The sequence below is a fragment of the Lynx canadensis genome, chromosome D2 (genome assembly GCF_007474595.2).
Source record: "Lynx canadensis isolate LIC74 chromosome D2, mLynCan4.pri.v2, whole genome shotgun sequence".
Lineage (NCBI taxonomy): Eukaryota > Metazoa > Chordata > Mammalia > Carnivora > Felidae > Lynx > Lynx canadensis.
In genome coordinates this window covers 52,277,887-52,300,939 of record NC_044313.2, presented here as the reverse complement: position 1 = coordinate 52,300,939, position 23,053 = coordinate 52,277,887, and the positions used below count along the sequence as shown (strand labels likewise).

General features: G+C 42.9%; 1 protein-coding gene across 4 annotated transcripts in view; it reads left to right on the top strand.

The window, feature by feature from the left end:
• Nucleotides 1–5,019: 5,019 nt before the first annotated feature.
• The window catches only part of KAT6B (lysine acetyltransferase 6B), a 189,646-nt gene continuing 171,612 nt past the window's right edge, over nucleotides 5,020–23,053 (top strand). Inside the window, exons 1-3 of one of the 4 annotated variants that reach the window (XM_030334026.1) lie at nucleotides 5,020–5,098; nucleotides 16,601–16,670; nucleotides 21,096–21,974. In XM_030334026.1, coding sequence (XP_030189886.1) covers nucleotides 21,354–21,974 — 621 coding nt within the window. In that variant the 5' untranslated portion in view covers nucleotides 5,020–5,098; nucleotides 16,601–16,670; nucleotides 21,096–21,353. Of the gene's footprint in view, nucleotides 5,099–5,658; nucleotides 6,209–16,600; nucleotides 16,671–21,095; nucleotides 21,975–23,053 lie in introns of those variants that run through there. The other 3 variants (XM_030334025.1, XM_030334027.1, XM_030334029.1) reach the window with 3 other exon arrangements.

Genomic DNA, 23,053 nt, shown 5'->3' with positions numbered 1-23,053 from the left:
TTGAAAATTGGAATTTTTCTAGACATGGAATTATTATGATATATGCCTACCGTCTGATAGTCTCAACATTCTAGTATGTTCTAGTAAGTTACTTTTTACTACTCTAGTTTCCTTAGCAGAAAAAAAATTTTTAACGTTTATTTATTTATTTAGAGAGGGTGGGGGAAGAGAGAAGGAAAGAGAACTGCAAGTAAGCAGGCTCTGCACTGTCAGTGAAGAACCTGACGCAGGGCTTAATCTCAAGAACCTGTTGAGATTCTTAATCTCAAGAACTGACAGAGTTGCCAGTTTCCCCCAAATTTCAAAATTGAAACAAATGGAGATCATTAAATTAACAGTTGGGTAGTTCAAATTTTCTTTGGGATAGCCTGATGCTAAAAACTGAATCCTTATTAAGACTCTCTTATGATTAGTAAAAAAAGGCCACCACACCTTTGAGTCTCAACAAAAAAAGATCCCTGAGAACTCTGTCCTCGCTAAAATTCGCAACATTTAGCTAATTTTGATATCTTTTACCATCCTCATTTCTTCGGAATTTCTCACTTGATGCTGAGGCATCCTGCTGGTTTGTATAAATCAATGGTTTTTTACTCTGATGGCACAGGGTACTTAAAAAAAAACCTGAGGGGTGCTTGGCTGACTCAGTAGAGCAGGTGACTCTTAATCTCCAAGTCATGAGTTCAAGCCCCATGTTGGGTGTGGAGCCTGGAGTCATGAGTTCAAGCTCTATGTTGGGCGTGGAGCCTAATGCAACAAAAACAACACATACGAAAAAGACACCCCCCCCCCCATGAATGGGGCCACACCCCCAGGGATATTTATTTAAGCAGCCTCAGGTGGTTAAGGCTGCTTAAGGTGGTTAAGCGCTAGGCTGGTTGAAAAATTCCTCAGGTGATTCTAATGTACACCCAGTCCTGGGAACCACAGGTATGTATGGATGGTGTTTCTTTATTAAGTACCGTTTATTGTCAGGTACAGGGCAGTTACACAAATGATCAAGCTGGTCTATGAAGTAGAAAAGCTAATGAGGAAAACAGGAAGGCAAAATGTGACAAGAGAGTGTGATAAGCACTTTTATTTATTCCGTAGTTCAACAAATAATAACAGTGTACTTAACAAATGCCAGGGATGGAGTAAAGGGTATGCTCAAAGTCCTATGGGCTAACTGCAAAGACCAGTAAAACTTCATAGAAGAGGCAGTAGCCAAGGAGGGATTGGGAGTAATCCTTCTTCAAGGTTTCCATCAGGTAAAGTAGGGAGGGCGGGTATGGCTGTAGAGGGAACAGTGTGTGCTGTGTATGGAGGAGTGTGTTGGGCTGGGAGAAGCTAGAGATGAGTGATAGGTTGTGTGCAGATGTACAAGCCTTAGAGGTAGATTAAAGAGTTTAGACCCAATCCAGAATGCATTTTAAAGACATTAAAGGCTTTTAAAGGATGCACAAATGGGGTATAGATACAGAACATCAGTATTTAGGCTATTCATACACAAAACTGTAGATTGAATTTGTTAGCCTATTTAAAACTGATGATGTGACCTATCATCCCCAACCCCCTCTGCCCTTGACTGATATAATTAGATATTGTGACCTTGTGGGGACAGTTTCTGGTCAATGAGAGAGGATTCCATGTGGCAGTGGGAAGTAGGATGCAGACCAATGCTTTTTAAGTGACTTACTGAAGTAAGTAGAATTCACCATGTACTGAAGTCTGGACAAATCAGTTCGGGTTCCCTGTTTGCTGCTTGCTTACCTAATTTCCTTCAGAAGGACTTGTTAGTACGTCTGTAGATGTGATACCTCTTATCAGGCTGTTTGTCTGACTTGCCTCAGAGCTAGTAAACAAACCCAATAGATCAAACCCTCCAGGTTTCCTTCAGCTCCTGAAGCTCTTCTGCATTCTTTTTTTTACCCTTACTTAGGACTCAAGGACAAATAGGCCAAACCATGGAATCATCCCAGTACTAGAGATATACTTAACCTGGTTAAGACATTCACGGAATAAACATTCCTTTTCAGCTGGGGAAGAAGAGGATCCAGCCTAGCCAGTGGTTCTCCAATTCAGTGATCATAAGCTTGAAGTCAAGTCTTGGGCTAAAAATGTAGAGCTGGGAGCCCCACTTGACACCTATTGAATCAGAATCTCTGGGTAGGCCAAGGAAACTGTGTTTTAAGCACTCATTCCCAGATCATTTTGGTGCCAGTGATCTGTGAACCACACTGAGCAGTATAAATGTAGTTGTCAGTAATTCTGGCCTGAGGTGGCCACTGGCAGCTGTTTTGGGGGAGGGAGGAGTGGTTAAATGAGCCCCTGGATTCATAATTGTCCAGCACAGTCAGCTTGCGAATTTTGCAGGATGCTTGGTTTTCAGTTCAAGTTATTTCTAGGTTAACTTCTTAATTGAGCTGTTTAGCTCAGCAGAGGACTTGAGATACCACAGATAAGAGACAGGTTTAGGAGTAAGCATTAAGTATCTCTGGCTGTGTTTCTGTTATCCTTTCCAGTCCCACTTAACTGAAGAGCCAGGATTTCTCAAAGGACAAGTAACTTTAGAGGGAAGTATCAAGGGGAAAGCAACACATTCCCTTTCCTTGCCATGCCCGTTAGAGAACTGTTTGTTAAGAAAAGAATCTCAAAAAACACATCAAGATGTTGGCTAAAGATGTTTCTTCTGTGTTTGCCAGCTCCTGGGGTTACAGGAGTACAAGTTTTAGGCAAATAAGGCCCACTTCTCTCTAAAGGTGTCTCTTCTTGATGCACTGGAAATCCATGTGGCTAACTCATTAGTGATAGCAAGTGTTAGATGCTCATAAATCTCCCACAATTCATTGGCTGAAGACATCTTAAATGTGGACTTTTTGGCTTTTAGTGTCTTTGGTTGCTTCTTTAGCGAACTTCAGTTTGAGTGTACAGATTTGGGGTCTTGAAACTTGTTTTCAATTAAGACATGGTTTATTTTTATTGCTTGAGATAAAATGCAGTCTGGGGGACTCAAATCTAAGTTACAAAATAATGTGCATCTGGGCAGACCATAGGGGGAAAAAAAGAACATAAAGGCTAACTTGTCTGCCAGGATTCTTAAGTTTACTTAGTAACTTCATGGAGAATAAAAACCCCAGCACCTGCATTATAAAAAGAGCACACCTTATAAATGTCCTACTCTTTGAAATACCTAAATGAACTAGGCTGAATTATGAACTAATGGCTTGTAAAAAATTCACCTTGAGCCAGCTACTGAAGATACTAAATAAGAGATAAAGGCTGAGGAAACCCAACACGCTGTTTGTTTGTTTTATCAGTAATGTAGCTCAAAAGTAGCCAAGCCAGTGGCGGATGGGGAACTTTCCCTGTGTTTTGTTTCCCTGAGCTGAGCCTGCAAATGCCAAGATTTAATCTAAAGAGGTTTGTGTTTTAAAAACTAACAACCAAGTAATAAAACACCTATAAAAGGGGTTTATAATGGAACTGGTGACAGTTTTGAGTGTAGTATTACAACTCTTCTGCTCCCCTCTCCCTTTTTCTATTCTTTCATCCAACTCCGTGCCCTTTGTCTTAGCTCCTTTCTCACCTTGTTGTCAAGAAGCATGTAAGTAGGGGCAGCTCACACCCCAGAGGTGCAAGCATCTTTAAAAAGTGAAGTGTGTATTGTGCTCTGCATTTGATGACAGGGTTGTGCTGCTTGTTTTGTCCGAGATAAGTTGCTCTAACAAAGTACCTACCTAGTTTGCACAGTGGTTTTGAATGGGAAGTTGGAGATGCTGCTGCGGTGTCAGTGGCATGAGGATGTTGGGAGTCAACCAGGGCAGGAGGCCCCGGGCCTCTCCCTGGCACCTTGCCTCACCCTGATCTGCCAGAGCCCAAGATCTGCCTGACTCCAGGGACAGACTTCAGTCAACAGGTGGTTTTCCACCCAGGCCATCAAGCCTGAAACTTGGTTCTTTTACAAAGCCAAAGTTCTCCCCCTCCGGAAGAAATGGCGCCTCAGAAGGGAAACTTCATACTCAAACTCTGTAGGAGCCATTTCTCGGGACTACTTTTCTTATTTTCCGAAGTCGCCCCTGCCAGCATCCCATCCATCCTCAGGAATAGCGAGGGACGGTCTTTTCAGTCTGGAGGGCGCTGGGAGGCACGAGGGCAGCGTGAGAGTGGCCTCGCCTGGGCGGCCAGAGGAGCCCCGGCCTCCCTCGTGTGGGCCTCAGGAACTCGGGGGGCCCAGGGGAAGCCTGGAAAACCGAACTTAGCCATCAGCCTTCGTTCGAACGCTGGCTAGAGGGGGAAGGGCCCCCCAGCGGTCTTTCCCCGACTCCCCCCCGCCCCCAGCACCTCTGCCATCCCTCTGCACCGCCTAAGAAAGCACTCAAAACGCAGCTGAGCTCTACAGCTCATCTCAGGCTGGGAGAGGGCATCTTGAGGGGCCAGTTTCCCCCTCCAGCCCACGTCTGACATCCCCACTCCCACCCAAGGATGCTGCCGCCGTGCCCTGTCCGCGGTCGCTGAATGTCACTGCTCCCTCTTCCTCCTGATCAGGGTAGACACAGCTCCCGAGGCATCTCCCACCCCAAAACTGCCGCGATCACCCGAGGGTGTAACGCCCGGGCGGAGGACGAAGTTTGGGGCCCACAGCAGCGGGAGGGGGGACGCGTTGGCGAGGACCGCACCTCTCAGTCCCAGCCCTGGCGGGCACACTCCCCGCCCCAAACGGCCCAGGCTTCCCCATCCTCCCGCGGACACCGGCATCCCCGCCCTCCCCCGAGGGCGGCGAGCGGAGCCCCCCAGGGCGGAGGCAGGTACCCCCGGGGCGGGGACTGGGGCGGGCGGGGTCCAGGCTGCGCCCCCGGCCGGGCCGGGCGGGCTAGCTGGCGGCGCGGGGGGAGCGGGGCTGGGCGGCGCTGCCTCGGGCTCTGTGCGCTGCAGCCCGGAGCCGAGGAGGAGGAGGCGGAGGAGGAGAAGGAGGCGGCGGCGGTGGGTCCCGGGCGGGGGGAGCGCGGCGCTGCGGACCCGGGCGGCTGGCAAAGGACGAGGCGGAGGCTGAGGAAGGCAGCGGGGAGACCCGGGCTGCAGCAACAAAGGGCAGCAAGCGATTGGCCGGGCTGCAGGCGAGGTTAGCCGGGGACCGGGGTGGCTGGAGGCAGCGGCGAACGGTGCACGTGCTTGCAGACACGGGCTAGTGTGGAGCCGGGGGGTGCACGCCCGGCGGGTAGGGGCTTGCTCCCCCTCGGCTTGGGATGGCGAGTAGGCTGCAGCGACATCGCTCTGCCTGCACCCGGCCTTGGGCTTGCAGGGTAGGGGTGTGTGGGGGGTAAGGATGCGAGCCAGGGGGCGGGCGAGTAGTCGCCCGGGACGGGACGGGAGAGGGTGGAGGAGGGGGCGGGATGGAAAGCTCCGGGAGGCGCGCCCGTCCGCGCGCTCCACCGCGGGAGCTGGTGACTGAGAACCTCGAATTTTAACTTCGCGTGCCCGCCCGCGCGCGCCCGCCCGCTCCCACCCCTAAATCCTGCGGCCGCCGCCAGCGATCAGCTCTCACACAAACTTTAGCTGCGGGCTAGGGGATTTGGGGTTGAGTGGGGGAGGGGAGAGGGAAAAGGCCCTCTGATTGGCGTTGTATGCAGCCAATAAGGCCAAGCGCCTCTTCTGCCAGTAGACCCAATCCATTTCTAGAGGTTGAGGGGGTGGGTAGGTGGAAGTAGAGGTGGCGCGGTGTCTGGGAGAGAGAAAAAGGGCTAGACCAATAGGTGCCCAGAAGAGGCGGGCCCAGCAGTCTGTTGATTGGTACTGGCAGTGGACCCACCCCCGGGGTGGTTCCGGAGGGGGGGGGGAATGATGGGTCGAGGGGTGTGTCTATGCGGAGGCGAGATGACCGGCAGGAACCTGCCCCAATGGGCTGCAGGGTGGTTAGTGTGTGGGTGACGGACAGACCCGCAGGCCAACGGGTGGCCATAAGTGTCTGTGGTCTCCTCCAATGGAGCAGCGCCGGGGCGGGGCCGCGGCTCGGGTTTAATGAGACTCCATTGGGCTGTAATCAGTGTCATGTCGGATTCATGTCAACGACAACAACAGGGGGACACAAAATGGCGGCGGCTTAGCTCCTACCCCTGGCGGCGGAGGCAACGGTGGCGGAGGCGACGGCACCTCCTCCAGGCGGCAGCCGCGGCTTCTTTCTCAGGCAGCGGCAGCGCCCCCGGCAGGCGCGGTGGCGGTGGCGCGCGGCCAGGTCTGTCACCCACCCCGCGCATTCCCAGGGGGAGGAGACTGGACGGGAGGGGGGGCGGAAGGTGGGGGAGATCGGGAGCTTGTGACGCCCCTCCCACAGGCCTCTGCGCGAGGGTCACCGCGGGGCCGCTCGGGGTCAGGCTGCCCCTGAGCGTGACGGTAGGGGGCGGGGGGAAAAGGGAGGAGGGACAGGCCCCGCCCCTCAGCGGGGCCTCCAGGGCAATGGGCGGGGCTCGAGGGTGGAGGGGGCGGGGTCATATCTGGGTGGGGGCGGGGCTCGGGTGGTCGGAAGGCGAGGGTTTGGAGGGGTTTTCTGAGTGGGAGTGACCTGGTAGGAATGGTGGGGGGGGGGGGCTGTGAGTGGCTGGGCAAGACTGGTGAGGGGGTGGCGGGTGGGAGGAGAAACTGGAGGTGTGCAAGCAGGTGTAAAGTGAGAGTAGGGAGTGGTGCAACATTGGAGATGTGGAAGGGGGACCGAGGGCTATGTGAGGGCAGGTGAAATGATGCAAAAGGATGGGATTGCAGTTATCTGAGGACAGTAAGAATAGGTTTGGGTGTGGTGGATGTGGAGTGGAGTTGAGAGAGCAGTAAAGAGTAGATATCGGATTGGGGGAAGTATTGGGGAAAAGTGAGGAGCAAGTACAGTCGCTGTAGTGAAGCAGGTATCTGGGTATATTGGCATATTGGAATTGTAAAGGAGGTTTGGGGTCTATGAAGCATTAAAAAACATGGAAGAACGGTATGGATATGCTTGTGAGAGTCTTGAACGATAAGACAGCAGAGCAGAACTTGCATAATATATCTGTAGTAGATCTTACGAAGATGGGGGGATTCAGGGGGTTGAGAAAAGGCGGCAGGTGTGAAAAAAAATGGGTGGGGCTGGGCAGTGGATCTAGGTGAATGTGATTTGGTGGACTAAACCAGGATTGGGGATAGGGCAAAGAAAGGTGTTAGTTTGGGAGACCAGGTTGTTGACAGGCTGAATTTCTTGGGTGAAACTTGAGCTGGAGTCTTGAGGTAGGGCAGGGTGTCTATTTCAGGGGGACACCTTAGTACTACCTTGGGAAAGACATTGTGTCTTTTGAATGTACAAGTACTAAAGTACTTGGTATGGCAAGAGTATGGGCAGAGTGCAGGAAATTAGTTGTGGGAGACAAGGGGCAAAGGCAGAGGGACTAGATTGCAAGTGGTTTCCTGTGCTCCATGAAGGTGTTTAAGCTCTGCAATTGGGAGAAGGTGTTAGGATGTGATAGAGAGAGTATTGCACAGAAGTTGTGAGAGAATAGTGATAAAGAATGAAAGATGTGGAAAATAGGTAATGAGAACCAGTGAACCAAGTATCAAGTATGTTTGGGGTGGAGGTACTAAGAAATTCAAAGTAAAGAGTATAGAAAGACTCTTCGGAATATGGACAGGAGGTGAAAGTAGCAAATGGGAATTAATTATGCTAGGATAATGTTAGTTTTGTGGTGCTCCAAAAAAGTTATCATTATTATTTTGGTATAAATGTGAGTAAAGTACATTCTTCCTGTCTTACTTGTGTAGCCTAGATTTTCTGGGATAGCCCTGAAATAACACACTCCCATTTTTACATAAATTCTTCACACATGTATCAAAATGAATTGGGGCAATCTTTTTATGTTTTTAAGAAGGATAGGAAAATACTGCATATTTCAGTAAGCGGTAAGATTTTTACCTGAGAACTTCTACTTAGGGTTGAAGGTTGGGGAGCTGAAATGATGATTTAAAAAAAAAAAAAAAAGGGAAGATAAAGGAAGGTTGTAACGTTAAAGGAGGAACTTAGGGGAATGACTGGTCGGTGCTGATGACATGGTCAGTTGAAGTTTTGCCTACGAGCTACACTCAGGCCTCTGAGTAAAGTGGGTGTTATGTCATTGCCGTTATGCCAGATGTTTATCTCATGTACTTTTTGTGAAGATAAGATGGAAACTGTCAGATGTAAGGCATAATGTGAATGAAAAGTAAAATAGGGTGAGTGTTGGAAGGTAGTTGAGGAATTTTAATAAGTAATTTTAATGGACTTCAAAAAACTTCATGGGTTTTTACATACCAGTTAGAAGAATCCTTAACCAACTGGTCTGGCTTTATTAAATGCCAGGATTCTTAACAGGTGACTTTTCAGTCTCTTAGATCGTTTTCCTCAAAATACCTTCAGTTTTCCACATGCATATACTTGCTTGTATTTGTATAAAGTGAGCAGGAAGGAAATTGTTTTATGAAAGTGGGGATGTGTGAGCTATAGTGATCAGTCTTTGTTTGCAGAATGGTAATGATGCATGGATGGGAGAAGTGTGATGAAGGGATGTTTTTCTTCTCTTATAATGCTTGAATCTGCATTTCCAAAACACCTTACAGCACCTTTTTGTAGGACTCACAATCTTGCACAATTTGTTTTTTTTTTTTTTAATCATCCATTCTACTGTTGCTAGATATTTGAGTTTTTTTTAAAAATGTAGTTTATTGTCAAATTGGTTTCCATATGACACCCAGTGCTCATTCCAACAAGTGCCCTTCTCAATGCCCATCACTCACTTTCCCCTCTCCCCCGCCTCCCATCAACCCTCAGTTTGTTCTCAGTATTTAAGAGTCTCTTATGGTTTGCCTCCCTCCCTCTCTGTAACTTTCCCCCCCTCCCACTCCCCCATGGTCTTATGTTAAGTTTCTCAAGATCCACATATGAGTGAAAACAATATGGTATCTGTCTTTCTCTGACTGACTTATTTCACTTAGCATAATATCCTCCAGTTCCATCCACATTGTTGCAAATGGCAAGATTTCATTCTTTCTCATTGTCAAGTAGTATTCCATTGTATATATAAACCACATTTTCTTTATCTGTTCATCAGTTGATGGACTTTAGGCTCTTTCCATAATTTGGCTATTGTTGAAAGTGCTGCTATAAACATTGGGGTACATGGGCCCCTATGCATTAGCACTCCTGTATCCCTTGGGTAAATTCCTAGCAATGCTATTGCTGGGTCATAAGGTAGTTCTATTTTTAATTTTTTGAGGAACCTCCATACTGTTTTCCAGAGTGGCTGCACCAGTTTGCATTCCCACCAACAGTGCAAGAGGGTTCCCGTTTCTCCACATCCTTGCCAGCATCTGTAGTCTCCTGACTTGTTCATTTTAGCCACTCTGACTGGCGTGAGGTGGACTGGCGTCAGAGTGGACTCACAGTCTTGCACAATTTTTTTTTTTTTTTTAATCATCCATTCTGTTGCTGGGTATTTGAGTTTTTTCCACTTTGGGGAAATTGTGTACAAAGCTGCTGTGAGTGTTCTTGTACTGTCATGTGGGTACACGTGTGCATATGTTTCTCTAAGGTGTACACCTGGGAATGGAATTGCTGTACATAGACAGGGTGACCATTTATCCTAGCTTATGCCTGTTGTCACAGTGTATAACCCCTTTATTCACAAAAGTGTCTGGATGATGAGTTGTATGATCACTCTAGTCATGAGGTATGCTTGTCTTCAACTTGACTAGGTACCAGACTGTTTTACAAAGTGGTGTACCAGACCACAGTCCTTCCTATGGTATGTGAGAATTCCCATTGCTTCTTGTCCTCTCCAGAACTCCGATTCATAGCTTTTCAAATTAGCCAATCTGAACTGCATTTGACTGGTTAGTAATCAGGTTGAGTGGCTTTTCATATATTTATTGGCTACTTGGATTTCCTTGTTTGTAAAATTCCTGTTCAGTTCTGCCCCGTATTTATTTATTTTTTAAACTGGACCTTGTGTCTTTTACTGGTATTTCAAAGTTCTTTATGTACTCTAGATACCGATCCTTTGCATATGTATGTTGCAAACGTCTACTTCCATATTGCGGTTTGCCTTTTCACTCTCTTTATGGTGTCTTTTAATGAACAGAAGTTCTTCATTTTAATGGAGTCAAATTTATTGGTGTTTTCTTTATGGTTAGTGCTTTTTGTGTCCTGTTTTAAGACTCTTTTCCCACCCTTAGGTCAAGAAGATATTCTTGTATTATTTTCTAAAACCTTGATTGACCTTAAAAGATCTATGATTATGAGTAAAATACACTGTTCTTGACCCCATCCTTGCCATTACAAATCTATTTTTGGTTTGGCCACTTTCTTCTGCTCTGTCTTGAATTTTTACTTGTGCTGACTTCCCCTGTCTCTTAGGAGAAAATGGTCATATAGACAGAAATTCAGCTAGATTAGATTTCACAGGTCTCCAGCTGACTTGTATTGCCCTTTTTCCTTTTATGAGCTTGCATTTTATTGTGTTCCTGCTATATGTCTGCCACCATCCTTGGTTCTTTCATATTTGTTATCTCAACTATTCCTCTTAACAGTTCTGCAAAACAGAGATGTATAATCTTTTTCATGGAGGAGAAAACGGAGACTTAGATTGATTGACGTGTCCGATATCCCACAGTTTAGGTAGCTGGCAAAGTGGGGACTTGATCCCTGAACTCTCTAGGTATGTCCCATCCCAGCATACCTCCTTGTTGAATAAGATTTCAGATGCCTATTTGATAATATCCAAAATCAAGGAGAGTAACTTTCTTACCTATAATGTAACATGTCCCAATTAAAGCACATGTAGTTACTGTGAAACTCAATAAAATTATTGGCCTCTCTGTGTATATTAAAGTAAGTAAAGTTAGGGGCACCTGGGTGGCTCAGTTGGTTGAATGTCCGACTTCAGCTCAGGTCATGATCTCCTGGTTTGTGGGTTTGAGCCCCATGTTGGGCTTTGCACTAACAGCGCAGAGCCTGTTTTCGATTCTCTCTCTCCCTCTCTCTCTGCCCCTCCCCTGCCCATGCTCGTGCACGCACGCGCGCTCTCTCTCAAAAATAAATAAATGTTAAAACAAATTTTTAGAAAGTAAGTAAAGCTAGAGTAGTCAATGGACCTTAAGGGGTCCTGGGATAGGTGATAGAGGTCCTGTAAACCCTTGAAATTGTATGCAAATGTCATACATTTTTAAAAATAGATCTTTAATTTTCTTGAGGTTCTCAAGGGGGAACCCTAATTTGTTTTCGGCTGTACAGGATACCCTGTTTGAAGACATTTGTAATAAAGTTAATGCAGTATTCTCCAATGATCTGTATTTTCAAAATAATCTTTTAAAAATTCAGAGTTTTTTTCCCCAATACATTATTCTCAGTCTTTGTCATTAAAACCTGGTTAAAGCTAATTTACAATTAGGAAGAAATCCAGGATTGAATAGGAATTTTTAAATGCCAAAAAAAGACCTTCTAAATTTAGTTGATTATTTCTTAAATGAGAGTGCTTAGTTATAATATCATCATTACTAATCAGTGTACCCTGGCTCCAAAGGCCTGATGACTTCAAATGACTTTTCATCTTGTCTCTAAAATCCTCTGTTTTACAAGGGATCAAATTTCCTGTGAGGTTCCTAACAGTGTGATTAAAGTTTAGAGACTGAAACTATTGAGCGCTTAAATGTAGGAATGACTATGCAAGCCTAATTCTTGGGCTTCACCAGGAGATTTGGGGCATGTCTCTACTAATTTGTGATGATGATGCTGAAACTAATCTTTGCTAGGGATTATGGAAGCCATAATAGTTTATTGATGGTTCAGTTATTGTTTGTTGAAGCAGATATACACAATTATAGTTTAATGACATAACAAGGATATTGTCAACTAGGAGAGCATGACATGAAAAATTAAACTTCCAATTAATATAATATGTATTAGTTGAAATGATAATTTTCATGGTGATTTAGCCTCTTAGAAATCCTTGGAAAACATTATTAGCTTGTGAATTGGAAACTCTCTATGTTAATGAGTAGTGAGAAAGAATTTAGTATTATTCCCAAAAAAAGGGGGGAATTTAATATTCATTTCAATTAACAGTTATTGAGTGCCTACTCTGGGCTTGCTGCTGAGTTAGACTCTTAAGTTGAACAAGATTGTTGTTGGGAGAGATGAAATACTGGTTGCTTTTGTTTGTTCAGTCATCCTTCACTCCAGTCTATACTGGATGGATATTATTGCCAGAGTGATTCAAACATTCAACAAATTTGTGCATGTGTGGGTGCACTTCACTATGCCGTACTGTGTCACTACTCCTGCGTTAGCTTCCTATTACTTCATATGTCATGTTCACACACCTCAGCCTGGCTTTTGTTACATCCAGCTTTATTTCTTACTTCTCTTCAACACATACTGGCTCTAGGCATGCATATGGGCTCAGCGTCCCTTTTATTAGGCAGTTCATTCTTAGCTCCTGTGCCTTCTGCTAGATTCCCTTCATTCATTCACTGATGCATTCATTTAACAAATAGGCACTGAACCCCTCTTATGTTCAAGTTGTGGTCCTGGGAAATCTAGGGGCATACAAAGGTGAAATCAAACATGAATCCTATTTTTTTTTTTAATGTTTATTTATTTGGGGGAGAGACAGAGACAGAGAGACAGAGACAGAGAGACAGAGAGGGAGAGAGAGAGAGGCAGAGAGGGGAGGACAGAGAATCTGATGCGGAACTTGAACTCACAAACCTTGAGATCATGACCTGAGCCAAAGTCAGATGCTTAACTGACTGAGCCACCCAGACGCCCAAACACGAATCCTGTTCTTAAGAATTTCCCAATTCTGGTAAGGGAGAGGAGGTAAACACATAAATGAGCACAGTACAAAGTAGAAAATGAATGCTAAAATACTAAGATAGCTAAAAGCTTCCTGTTAGACAAAGACATGTAGGGCTTCTGAGAAGGTGTTCATTTTTACTGGACCATGAAGGATTTGAATTTTTACTTTATTTGGGTGAAGAAACTGGGCGGTTATCCAAGTTCCGCCTGGTCTTTCAAGGTCCAGTTTATGTCCCATCCATCCAAGGGGTGTTTTACTCACTCAGCAAGGTAAAGTTACAGTTGTTTCCAGACTTTTTCCCTTTTGTAATCAGAGGAACCCTTTCAGTGAAGCAAATCTTATGGAGAGACCCATTATAAATGGGACAGTTAAAGTAGAGCTGCTTAGTTGGGTGCAAGGAGTTATGTGGCCTTAGTGTTTAAGCCACAGGGGTACCTGCAGGTGATATCCAAGACACTTACTCACAAGAGATCCAAGGAGTCTAGTTTGAAAGCCAGTGAAGAGACAGGAAAGAGTTTAGGTTTTAACATTTGAATTAAAATCCTTCATGATTTAGTGGTCTGAAGTCTTGACCAAGTCATGTCTCAGTTTTCCTTTTGCAAAATGGGGCAACAGTGCTACCTTACAGGGTTGTTTTAATGTTTACTGATAATCTGTGTAAAGTGCCTGTTCCACAGTAGGTGTTAGAAAATGGTTAGCATTATAGTTTAGTGCTTTCTTTTTTTTAAGTGATATATTGAGGTGAAATTTACATAATATAAATGTAACCGTTTAAAGCGAACAATTCATTGGCACCTGGGTGGCTTAGTTGGTTAAGCCTCCTACTCTAGATTTTGACTCAAGTCATGAGATCCAGTCCCATATCCAACTTGGGATTCTCTTTCTCCCGTGCTTTCTCTCTCTTTTAAAAGAAAGAAATTGAACAATTCAGTGACACTTAGTACATTCACAGTGTTGTGTGACCACCACCTTTGTCTCGTTCCAAAATATTTTTATCAATCTAAAATAAAATCCCTTACCCGTTAAGCAATTTCTCCTCATTCCTTCACTCCCCGGGCCCTACCAATCTATATTCTACGTATGGGTTTACCTATTCTGGATGTTCCATATAAATGGAATTATACTATATGACTTTTTGTGTCTGGCTTCTTTTCTAACAAATATCACCATATGGATGCTGTTCGATGTTGTCAGACAGCAGATATTTGTTAACTGAGGACACTATTTTGAGCAACTGTGCCAATAGTCTGTGCTGGATGGTTATAGAAGAAAAAAATTAAGGTCTCTTTAAGCAGTGTATGTTCTGTTTCAGAAGATACTGTTAAGATTTGTGGGTCCTCACTCAGTTACATAACAGGCTATGAAAAAATCCAGGAGCATATAAAAGTGAGAGAGCTAAAAATAACTTAGCAAGTAAGACCCAGGATGACAAAAGAGTAAACTCTATTGTTAATCTTTACTTTAAGCACTGTTTTTGGCTCATCTGTAATCTCATGACTCAAGTATTATGACATTGATTTTGAAACAACACACAGCTTTATTGAAAGCTGTGAGGAGGTTTCACATAATATTTATGATCCAGGGTATTTTGACTCTTCTTATGCTGACATGAATATTTCTGAATAGTGTTGATATTTATATGATACTAATGAAGCCAAAAGCTCGTGTTGGACTAAGCATTTCTCTAGATCTGTTTAGAATAGTTTGTAATGAATGATGTAAATACATCCATACAACCATATAATTTACTGATATTATTTTCTAGTTAAAAATAAAGTGATTGAAGCCCTTAGAAAATAGAATAATTTAATTTGATGTAGCGTGAGTCCTCAGAATTAATTTGGAATAATTCACTCCCTTTTTGGTAGCCTTTTAGTCCAACTTTCATTTTATAGAAAAAAATGAAAAGAGAATAATGATTTTTTAGGGTTGTTCTTGTGATAGAATGTCCTATCTACATGTGAAACAAATCTTGGTGCTCTGAAAAAGAGAAGTGGTGTGGATAATTGCAAATTGGGGAAAAAAGCATTTCTGTTTGACTTTTGAATGAATTATGCTTTTTTTTTTCTTTTGCTATAGATTTGTCTTTCTAGTTAGATACTGCTTAGACTAAAATTAGTTTTCAATCTATTCTCTTAGTGTATACCAATTTACAGTGTGGCCATTGGGATGTCAGAAACAAACTTGCCTAAGATTAAAAAATTTGCTGTGGATAATATACAAAGTGGATGTGTTTAGTTGACAATTGGCTACAGATAAGAGACTACTGATTCTTTTCCTCTCCTAGCTGTGTGTGTGTGTATGCTTTAACACAGATTCCGCTTGTAGCATAGAGCTGCTGAGTTACATCTGCTTCTGCCTAATTAACTCTGTTGGTTGGTGTCAGATGAGAGCTAATTTTAAGATTAAATTGAAGAGTGTGGTGTGTGTCTAGTTGGGGGAGGGGAGAAGGAGGATGTAAGGTTGCTTGGTTGTTTTGTATAAGATAAAAATGAAATTATTCACGGTATTGCTTTAAATTTATTTTTTGCCTTTGAAGTGAACATGATCACTGTTGTCCACTGTTGTCCTAAAGTGTGATCTGTGTTAATACATATTTAGTATTGTGAAAGCTGGTACATCCTTCTCTTAGGTACAATTATTGGCCATATCTTGATTATCCAGTCAGTACATTGATACCAGGTGACCTCTGGGTGAAATAGTGAAAGTTTCCTGGGAAAGTTAATACTGAGCTTCAAACAATAATTGACTTTTTTTCCCAGACAAAATGTTATACCTGCCTGGCTATTTGAGTAATACCAATTTTTTTTTCCTCATGATGAGATTCTTGCTTAGACTCTATCACAGTCTGGAGGACAGATCTGGTTATCTTAAAGAAGAACAAAATTTCTTTCTTTTTTTTTGAGAGAGAGAGAGAGAGAGAGAGAGAGAGAGAGTGTGTGTACGCGCGCGCGCGTATGTAAATGAGCAGGGGAGGGGCAGAGAGAGGAGAGAGAATTTAAGCAGGCTCTGCTGAGCACAGAGCCCTATGCAGGGCTTGATTTCACAACTCTGAGATCATGACCTGAGCAAAAATCAGAGTTGGACGCTTAACTGACTGAGCCACCCAGGCACCCCCCAATTTTTTTTTTAAGTTTGTTTATTTTGAGAGAGAGAGAATGTGCACATGCAAGCAGAGGAGAGCAGAGACAGAGAATCCCAAGCAGGCTCTGTGCTGTCAGTGCAAAGCACCGCACAGGGCTTGATCTCACTAACCTGGAGATCACGACCTGAGCCAAAATCAAGAGTTGGACGTTTAACCAACTGAGCCACCCAGGCACCCCCAAAATTTCTTTTTTTTTTTTTTTAACGTTTATTTATTATTGAGAGACAGACATAGAGCATGAGCAGGGGAGGGGTAGAGAGAGGGGGAGACACAGAATCTGAAGTAGCTCCAGGCTCTGAGCTGTCAGCACAGAGCCTGACGTGGGGCTTGAACTCACAAACTGCAAGATCATGACCTGAGTCGAGGTCGGTTGCCTAACCAACTGAGCCACCTAGGCACCCCCAAAATTTATTTTTTTAAGCACTGCTTTGGGGCTTCCATTTCCTGTTCTGAATTCCATGTTCTTAAAAACCCTTTAGTGGTAGGAAAGAGTTAATACAACACCAAAAGTAAAGTGCTAATAAACTCCTAGTAGTTGTTTGTATTGGATAGTTGTGAAGATCCATAGATGGTTCCTGAATTTGAGGGATGTCCTTATGCCCAAATTAACATTTACTTTTTTTTCCTTTGGCAGATTTGCTTGAAGATCTGGACAATCTTCTTTTTTGTCATGGACTGTTAAAACATTTGGAGTTCCAATTCTGGTATTTTCCCTTATTTTATTATATTTTTAAGATATAAAATGTCAGTCTTATTGAAATGTGTTGATAATGGATATGAACAATTCTTTTGATTGTATGTAAAGATTGTGGTATTAGCTTGTCATGAAGGTATATTATGCATGTTTATTAGTTTTTGTTTTTTTGTTGTTTTTTTTTATTTTTTTTTTCAACGTTTATTTATTTTTGGGACAGAGAGACAGAGCATGAACAGGGGAGGGGTAGAGAGAGAGGGAGACACAGAATCGGAAACAGGCTCCAGGCTCTGAGCCATCAGCCCAGAGCCTGACGCGGGGCTCGAACTCACGGACCGCGAGATCGTGACCTGGCTGAAGTCGGACGCTTAACCGACTGCGCCACCCAGGCGCCCCTAGTTTTTGTTTTAATGTGTGTTCATTTACCTGTGTAACCAGAGTGCCTGAGAGCACTGTTGGATACTTTTCTGTGACCTCTTCTTCTGCTTCCTGCAGTTGTATTTTGTGCAATCAAATTAAATTAGTTGATTTATCCTAAATAATTACTTGGACATCGTGAAATGTCTTCTTTTTTTTTTTTTTTTTTTTTTTAATTTTTTTTTTTAACGTTTATTTATTTTTCGGACAGAGAGAGACAGAGCATGAACGGGGGAGGGGCAGAGAGAGAGGGAGACACAGAATCGGAAACAGGCTCCAGGCTCTGAGCCATCAGCCCAGAGCCCGACGCGGGGCTCGAACTCCCGGACCGCGAGATCGTGACCTGGCTGAAGTCGGACTCTTAACCGACTGCGCCACCCAGGCGCCCCAGTCGTGAAATGTCTTCTAATGAAATTTTGCCCCAAACCATTTTACTCTGGAAAGACGTGTCCTATTCTAAACTTACTAACACAGAATGATTCCATGTTCCGTCTTGAAAGTAGTTGCACAATGAAAGCCAGTGATTTCATTCCTAAACACACCATATTCCAAGTCTAACATTTTTTCAATGATTTATATAATGACACAAGGGGAGCGTTTATTAGATTTGCAGATGACATAGATGACAGAACCAGGATCCAAAATGATCTAACAAGTTGGAAGATAGACCCAAACCAACAAAATGAACTTGAACTGTAATAAATTTTAAATCCCGGCATTTATATTTGCACAAGGAAGGGAATGGAAGGAGTCAGCTTGACAGCATTTTTGAAAGAAGATCTGGGATTTTTTGTTGGACTGCATGCTTAGCATGAGTCAATTGTGTGGCAAGGCTGTTAAGAAAGTTCATGTAACCTTGAGTTCCATTTATACTTGGATAATGCCCGGACTGCCAGATTTTAGGATGGACGTTAGCCAAACTAGTGAGCCAACCAAAAGAAGGAGGTGCTTGGAAACCATGTGGTAGGAAGTGTTAAGGGTGGATATGAGTGGTCTAAATAAAGTAGGTAGAATGGAGTTGACTTTTAGTGATTTTTTTTTTAAACAGTTCTTATTTTCAAATATTTGAAGGCTTGTCATATTTAGAATTAATAAGAGTTTCTTGAGATTGTTCTATGGAAGCCAGGACTAGAGGGTAGAAGTTAGGGGAGGACAGATTTTGCCTTTTGTGAACAAGAAATATATTATTACAGTTAGAGCTCTCCAACAGTGGAGAGAACTCCCTCAAAAAGCGACAAATTCTCCATCACTGGAAGTATTTTGAGACTTGATGGCCCATCTGTTGAGGTTATTGAACAAGGGATCTTTTACTGGATAACTAGGGATTAGATGGGATGACCTGTACAGTCCCTTTAGCCACACATTTCTGAATCTGAAAAAATGGAGTGAACCTACAGTTTACTGATTGCAAAGAGGACAATCCTTTTTAAACTGCCTCTTTCAAGCTGACTGAGCAAGTACGGTTCAGTGGCCCAGTTTTTCAGCAGCAGAGGAAATGTTATGTTTTTCATTATATCTGGCTAAAGTTTTGTGTGTTTTTTTTTAATTTTTTTAAAGTTTATTTTTGAGGGGCGCCTGGGTGGCGCAGTCGGTTAAGCGTCCGACTTCAGCCAGGTCACGATCTTGCCGTCCGTGAGTTCGAGCCCCGCGTCAGGCTCTGGGCTGATGGCTCAGAGCCTGGAGCCTGTTTCCGATTCTGTGTCTCCCTCTCTCTCTGCCCCTCCCCCGTTCATGCTCTGTCTCTCTCTGTCCCAAAAATAAATAAACGTTTAAAAAAAATAATAATAATTTAAAGTTTATTTTTGAGAGTGAGAGAGACATTGCAAGCGGGGGAGGGGCAGAGAGAGAGAAACATAGAATCTGAAGCCAGCTCCAGGCTCTGAGCTGTCAGCACAGAGCCCGACGTGGGCTCAAACCCACAAGCCATGAGAATCATGACCTGAGCTGAAGTCGGACGCTTAACTGACTGAGCCACCCAGGCACCCCGTATCTGGCTAAAGTTTTGAGGAAAGACACTTATTTTCCCTTTTAGATACATTAAATAAATAACCAGAGATAAATTTAATTTTGTATTTTATGAGACATGTTTCAAAGCATGTAGATATTCTATTAATGGAAGTGATGATAGCTACTGTATATTGTATATTAGATATCATATTCACTTAATTCTCTTAATACTCCTGTGAGGGACATATTATTACCCTACAGGTAAGGTGACTGACACTCATCCAGGGTTTCTCCACTAGATGTTGGTAGAGCTGGTATTCATACCATTAGTCCGATTGCAGAGGCAGATCTAGCTGGCACAGGCAGTTGTGGCTCAGGTGAAGATAGCACTGGACTTCGATTTTAGAATAATGGCATTTGAGCCTTAAGTTTTACTATTGACTGTAACCTTGAGTTCTGTCTTTTCCTGAACCTTAGCTTACCCACAGAATTGACTTGCAGATTAAATGACAAGTTAGGTGTGTGCATACTCTGTAAACTTTAAACTCTAAAAAGAGTTAAGATGTGTATATTACTAGTGGAAGGCAAGATTAGAACCCAGATCTGATCTATCTCCCAGGCGAGGGCACTTTCTTCTGGTGTTCTTTGCAAGTGTACCCAATATATAGATTGGTGATATAAGGTGGTTTTGTTGTATGCCAGAGGCTCTCAGAGAGCAATACCACTGTTTACCTGGAATCAGATTTGCATGAACCTTCCTTGTATTGAGCCAGGTATTAAGATACCTAGAATGGTATATTATTTAAAAGGTGAAGGGTTAAAGGGGTGCCTGGGTGGCTCAGTCAGTTGAGCGTCTGACTTCGGCTCAGGTCATGATCTCGCAGTTGACAAGCTTGAGCCCTGCGTTGGGCCTTGTGCTGACAGCCCAGAGCCTGGAGCCTGCTTCAGATTCTGTGTCTCCTTCTCCCTCTGCCCCTTCCCTGCTCATGGTCTGTCTCTCTCTGTCTCAAAAATAAATAAACATTAAAAACAAAAAATTAAAAAAAAAGGTGAAGGGTTATGTTACCATATTAGTTTCAGTTTTCCAACCTGTGGGTTAGAGAGTGTTCCAGACCCTTTGCAAAGGGATGGGAGGATATGATTCCATAGAAGTGGCTAGATGAGAAATTTTCTTATGTGTGACTTGGGAAATATCTAGCTGAAATAGAAGAATCAGGATTATTGGATTATTGCCTTTTTTAAGTTGAAGATTTTTTTTTTTTTAAGTATTTATTTTGAACAAGCATGCATGCCAACAGAGGAGGAGCAGAGAGAGAGAGAATCCCAAGTAGGTTCAATGCTGTCAGCACAGAGCCTGACATGGGGCTCAATCCCACAAACTGTGAGATCATGACCTGAGCTGAAATCAAGAGTCAGACACTTAACTGACTGAGCCACCCAAGCACCCCTCTCATCCTTATGATTTTCTTAATAACATTTTCTTTTCTCTAGCTAACTTTATTTTAAAAATACAGTATGTAATAAATATAATTTACAAAATGTGTTAATCAACCATTTATGGTTATTGGAAAGGCTTCCAGTTAACAGTAGGCTATTAGTAGTTAAGTTTTTGGGGAGTCAAAAGTTATAGGTAGATTTTTGACTATGTGGGGGTTGATGCCCCAATCCCTCATATTGTTCGAGTCAGCTATACTTTCATCAGATTTTTTGTGTCGTAGACTTACTCTTTGAGGTTGGTTTTATGTTTAGAATAGACATATATCTTGAGCTACTCATGTAATGTTATTAATTTCAATAAAGGTTAATCCATTAAATAAGTACGTAGGTGTTATCTTTTCAGTGCCCCATAATGACTTCATAATAAATAACAAGTGAGAGTCCTAAAAAAAATTTCCTTCTCAGACCGTGACCCAATTTCTGGTTAGGAAATATAGTCACTGTGGCTTTGTTACATAACACTTGCCTGTCATTACTTCTGTGGGCCTTTTGCATCTGAAAAGTAATACTAAAGAGTCTTTTATTTTTCAAAGTTCCATTATTAAGGACCTTTTCCCCCTTTTTATCCTTTAAGGTCTTGATTTCCTTGTTAAAGATGTTCTTCACCGGAATGCAGTCTTTCCCGTTGGTCAAATAAGACAACTATCAACATTGCCTGTGTGTCCTGTTTTTAATCTCTTAAGGATGGATGTTTGTGAGGTTTTGTTTAATACGGTCTGGAATATTTTGCCCATTTGTTGAATTGTAAATGACTTTTAAATGTTCAAGTTCTGTTAAATACAAGGAGAACCTCTATGGGTAACTTTGGTATTGAAGAAGTCATTTGTCAACCATGGTAAAACTTGCAAACCCACTTTATACAGAGTGGATTCTTGAAGCTATACAGAAAATAAAAAAGCAAAAGCAAAGGCCCTCTGAAGAGAGAATCTGCCATGCAGTCAGCACTTCCCATGGGTTGGATAAGAAGACAGTCTCTGAACAGCTGGAACTCAGTGTTCAGGATGGCTCAGTTCTTAAAGTCACCAACAAAGGCCTTGCCTCCTATAAGGACCCAGACAACCCTGGGCGCTTTTCATCAGTTAAACCAGGCACTTTTCCTAAGTCAACCAAGGGGTCTAGGGGATCATGTAATGATCTCCGCAATGTGGATTGGAATAAACTTTTAAGGAGAGCAATTGAAGGACTCGAGGAGCCAAATGGCTCCTCCCTGAAGAACATCGAGAAGTATCTCAGAAGTCAAAGTGATCTCATAAGCACCACCAACAACCCAGCCTTTCAGCAGCGGCTGCGACTAGGGGCCAAACGTGCAGTGAACAATGGGAGGTTACTGAAAGATGGACCGCAGTACAGGGTCAATTATGGAAGCTTAGACTGCAAAGGGGCTCCCAAGTATCCCAGTGCTTTCCCGTCCTCGCTACCACCTGTCAGCCTTCTACCCCATGAGAAAGATCAGGTAAGTAAAGACAATATATTCTAAGTATTGCCCATCTGTCTTGTACAGTTTCAGTTAAATTCTATATGTACAAAAGTTCTGAGTGAAGTTGAATAAAATCATATCTTTTGCTTTAGAGCAGGCTTTTATATTTTAAAATGTATATATTGTTTTTTAATATAAATTGTTCTATACTGTTTTACTATGTATTAGGGGTTTCCTTATTGGGAAGAATTTAATGTGATGATTATGCAATTTGTTTTTTAAACACTAGTTGCTAATTGGTGAGTGCTTGAAGGGACCTGGATAGTAACTTTTTTTTTTTTTTTTTTTAATTTTTTTTTCAACGTTTATTTATTTTTGGGACAGAGAGAGACAGAGCATGAACGGGGGAGGGGCAGAGAGAGAGGGAGACACAGAATCGGAAACAGGCTCCAGGCTCCGAGCCATCAGCCCAGAGCCTGACGCGGGGCTCGAACTCACGGACCGCGAGATCGTGACCTGGCTGAAGTCGGACGCTTAACCGACTGCGCCACCCAGGCGCCCCTGGATAGTAACTTTAATCCTCCTTCATCAAGGCAGGACCATATATATTTCAAAAGTCTAAGAAAGGCCATTGTATATTTTTCTCTTTAAAAAATATTAAATTATTTATAATTTATCTTTTCAGCTTTATTGAGGTATAATTGATACATTTTTCTCTTTATTATTTTCAGAGAAGACAGCTCTATAGACTAGTTAATTATATTAATACCGATAACCTGTGCATTCCTGGAATTGTTTTAATGTGTGACCTAAATCCTGCGTATTTCAATTTGAAGTAATTTATTATTATCTGATTCTCAGTGGGTGAAAGTGAATGTTTATTTTGTGTCATGCCATATCTTTTACTGTTTAGTTTCTCTGGGTCTTATGTTATTTCTTATGTCATATTTATTATATGACAGTTTTCTCACTTATACATATAAATGACTTCTGTAATTTAAATCTTTGATCGAGTAGGATTTTTGTTTCATTTCAAAGCTACTGAAGGTGTCTCCCAAACTAAAACCTAAGTAGAGCAATAGCAAATTGTTTATAATAATTTAGGCCTTTCATTG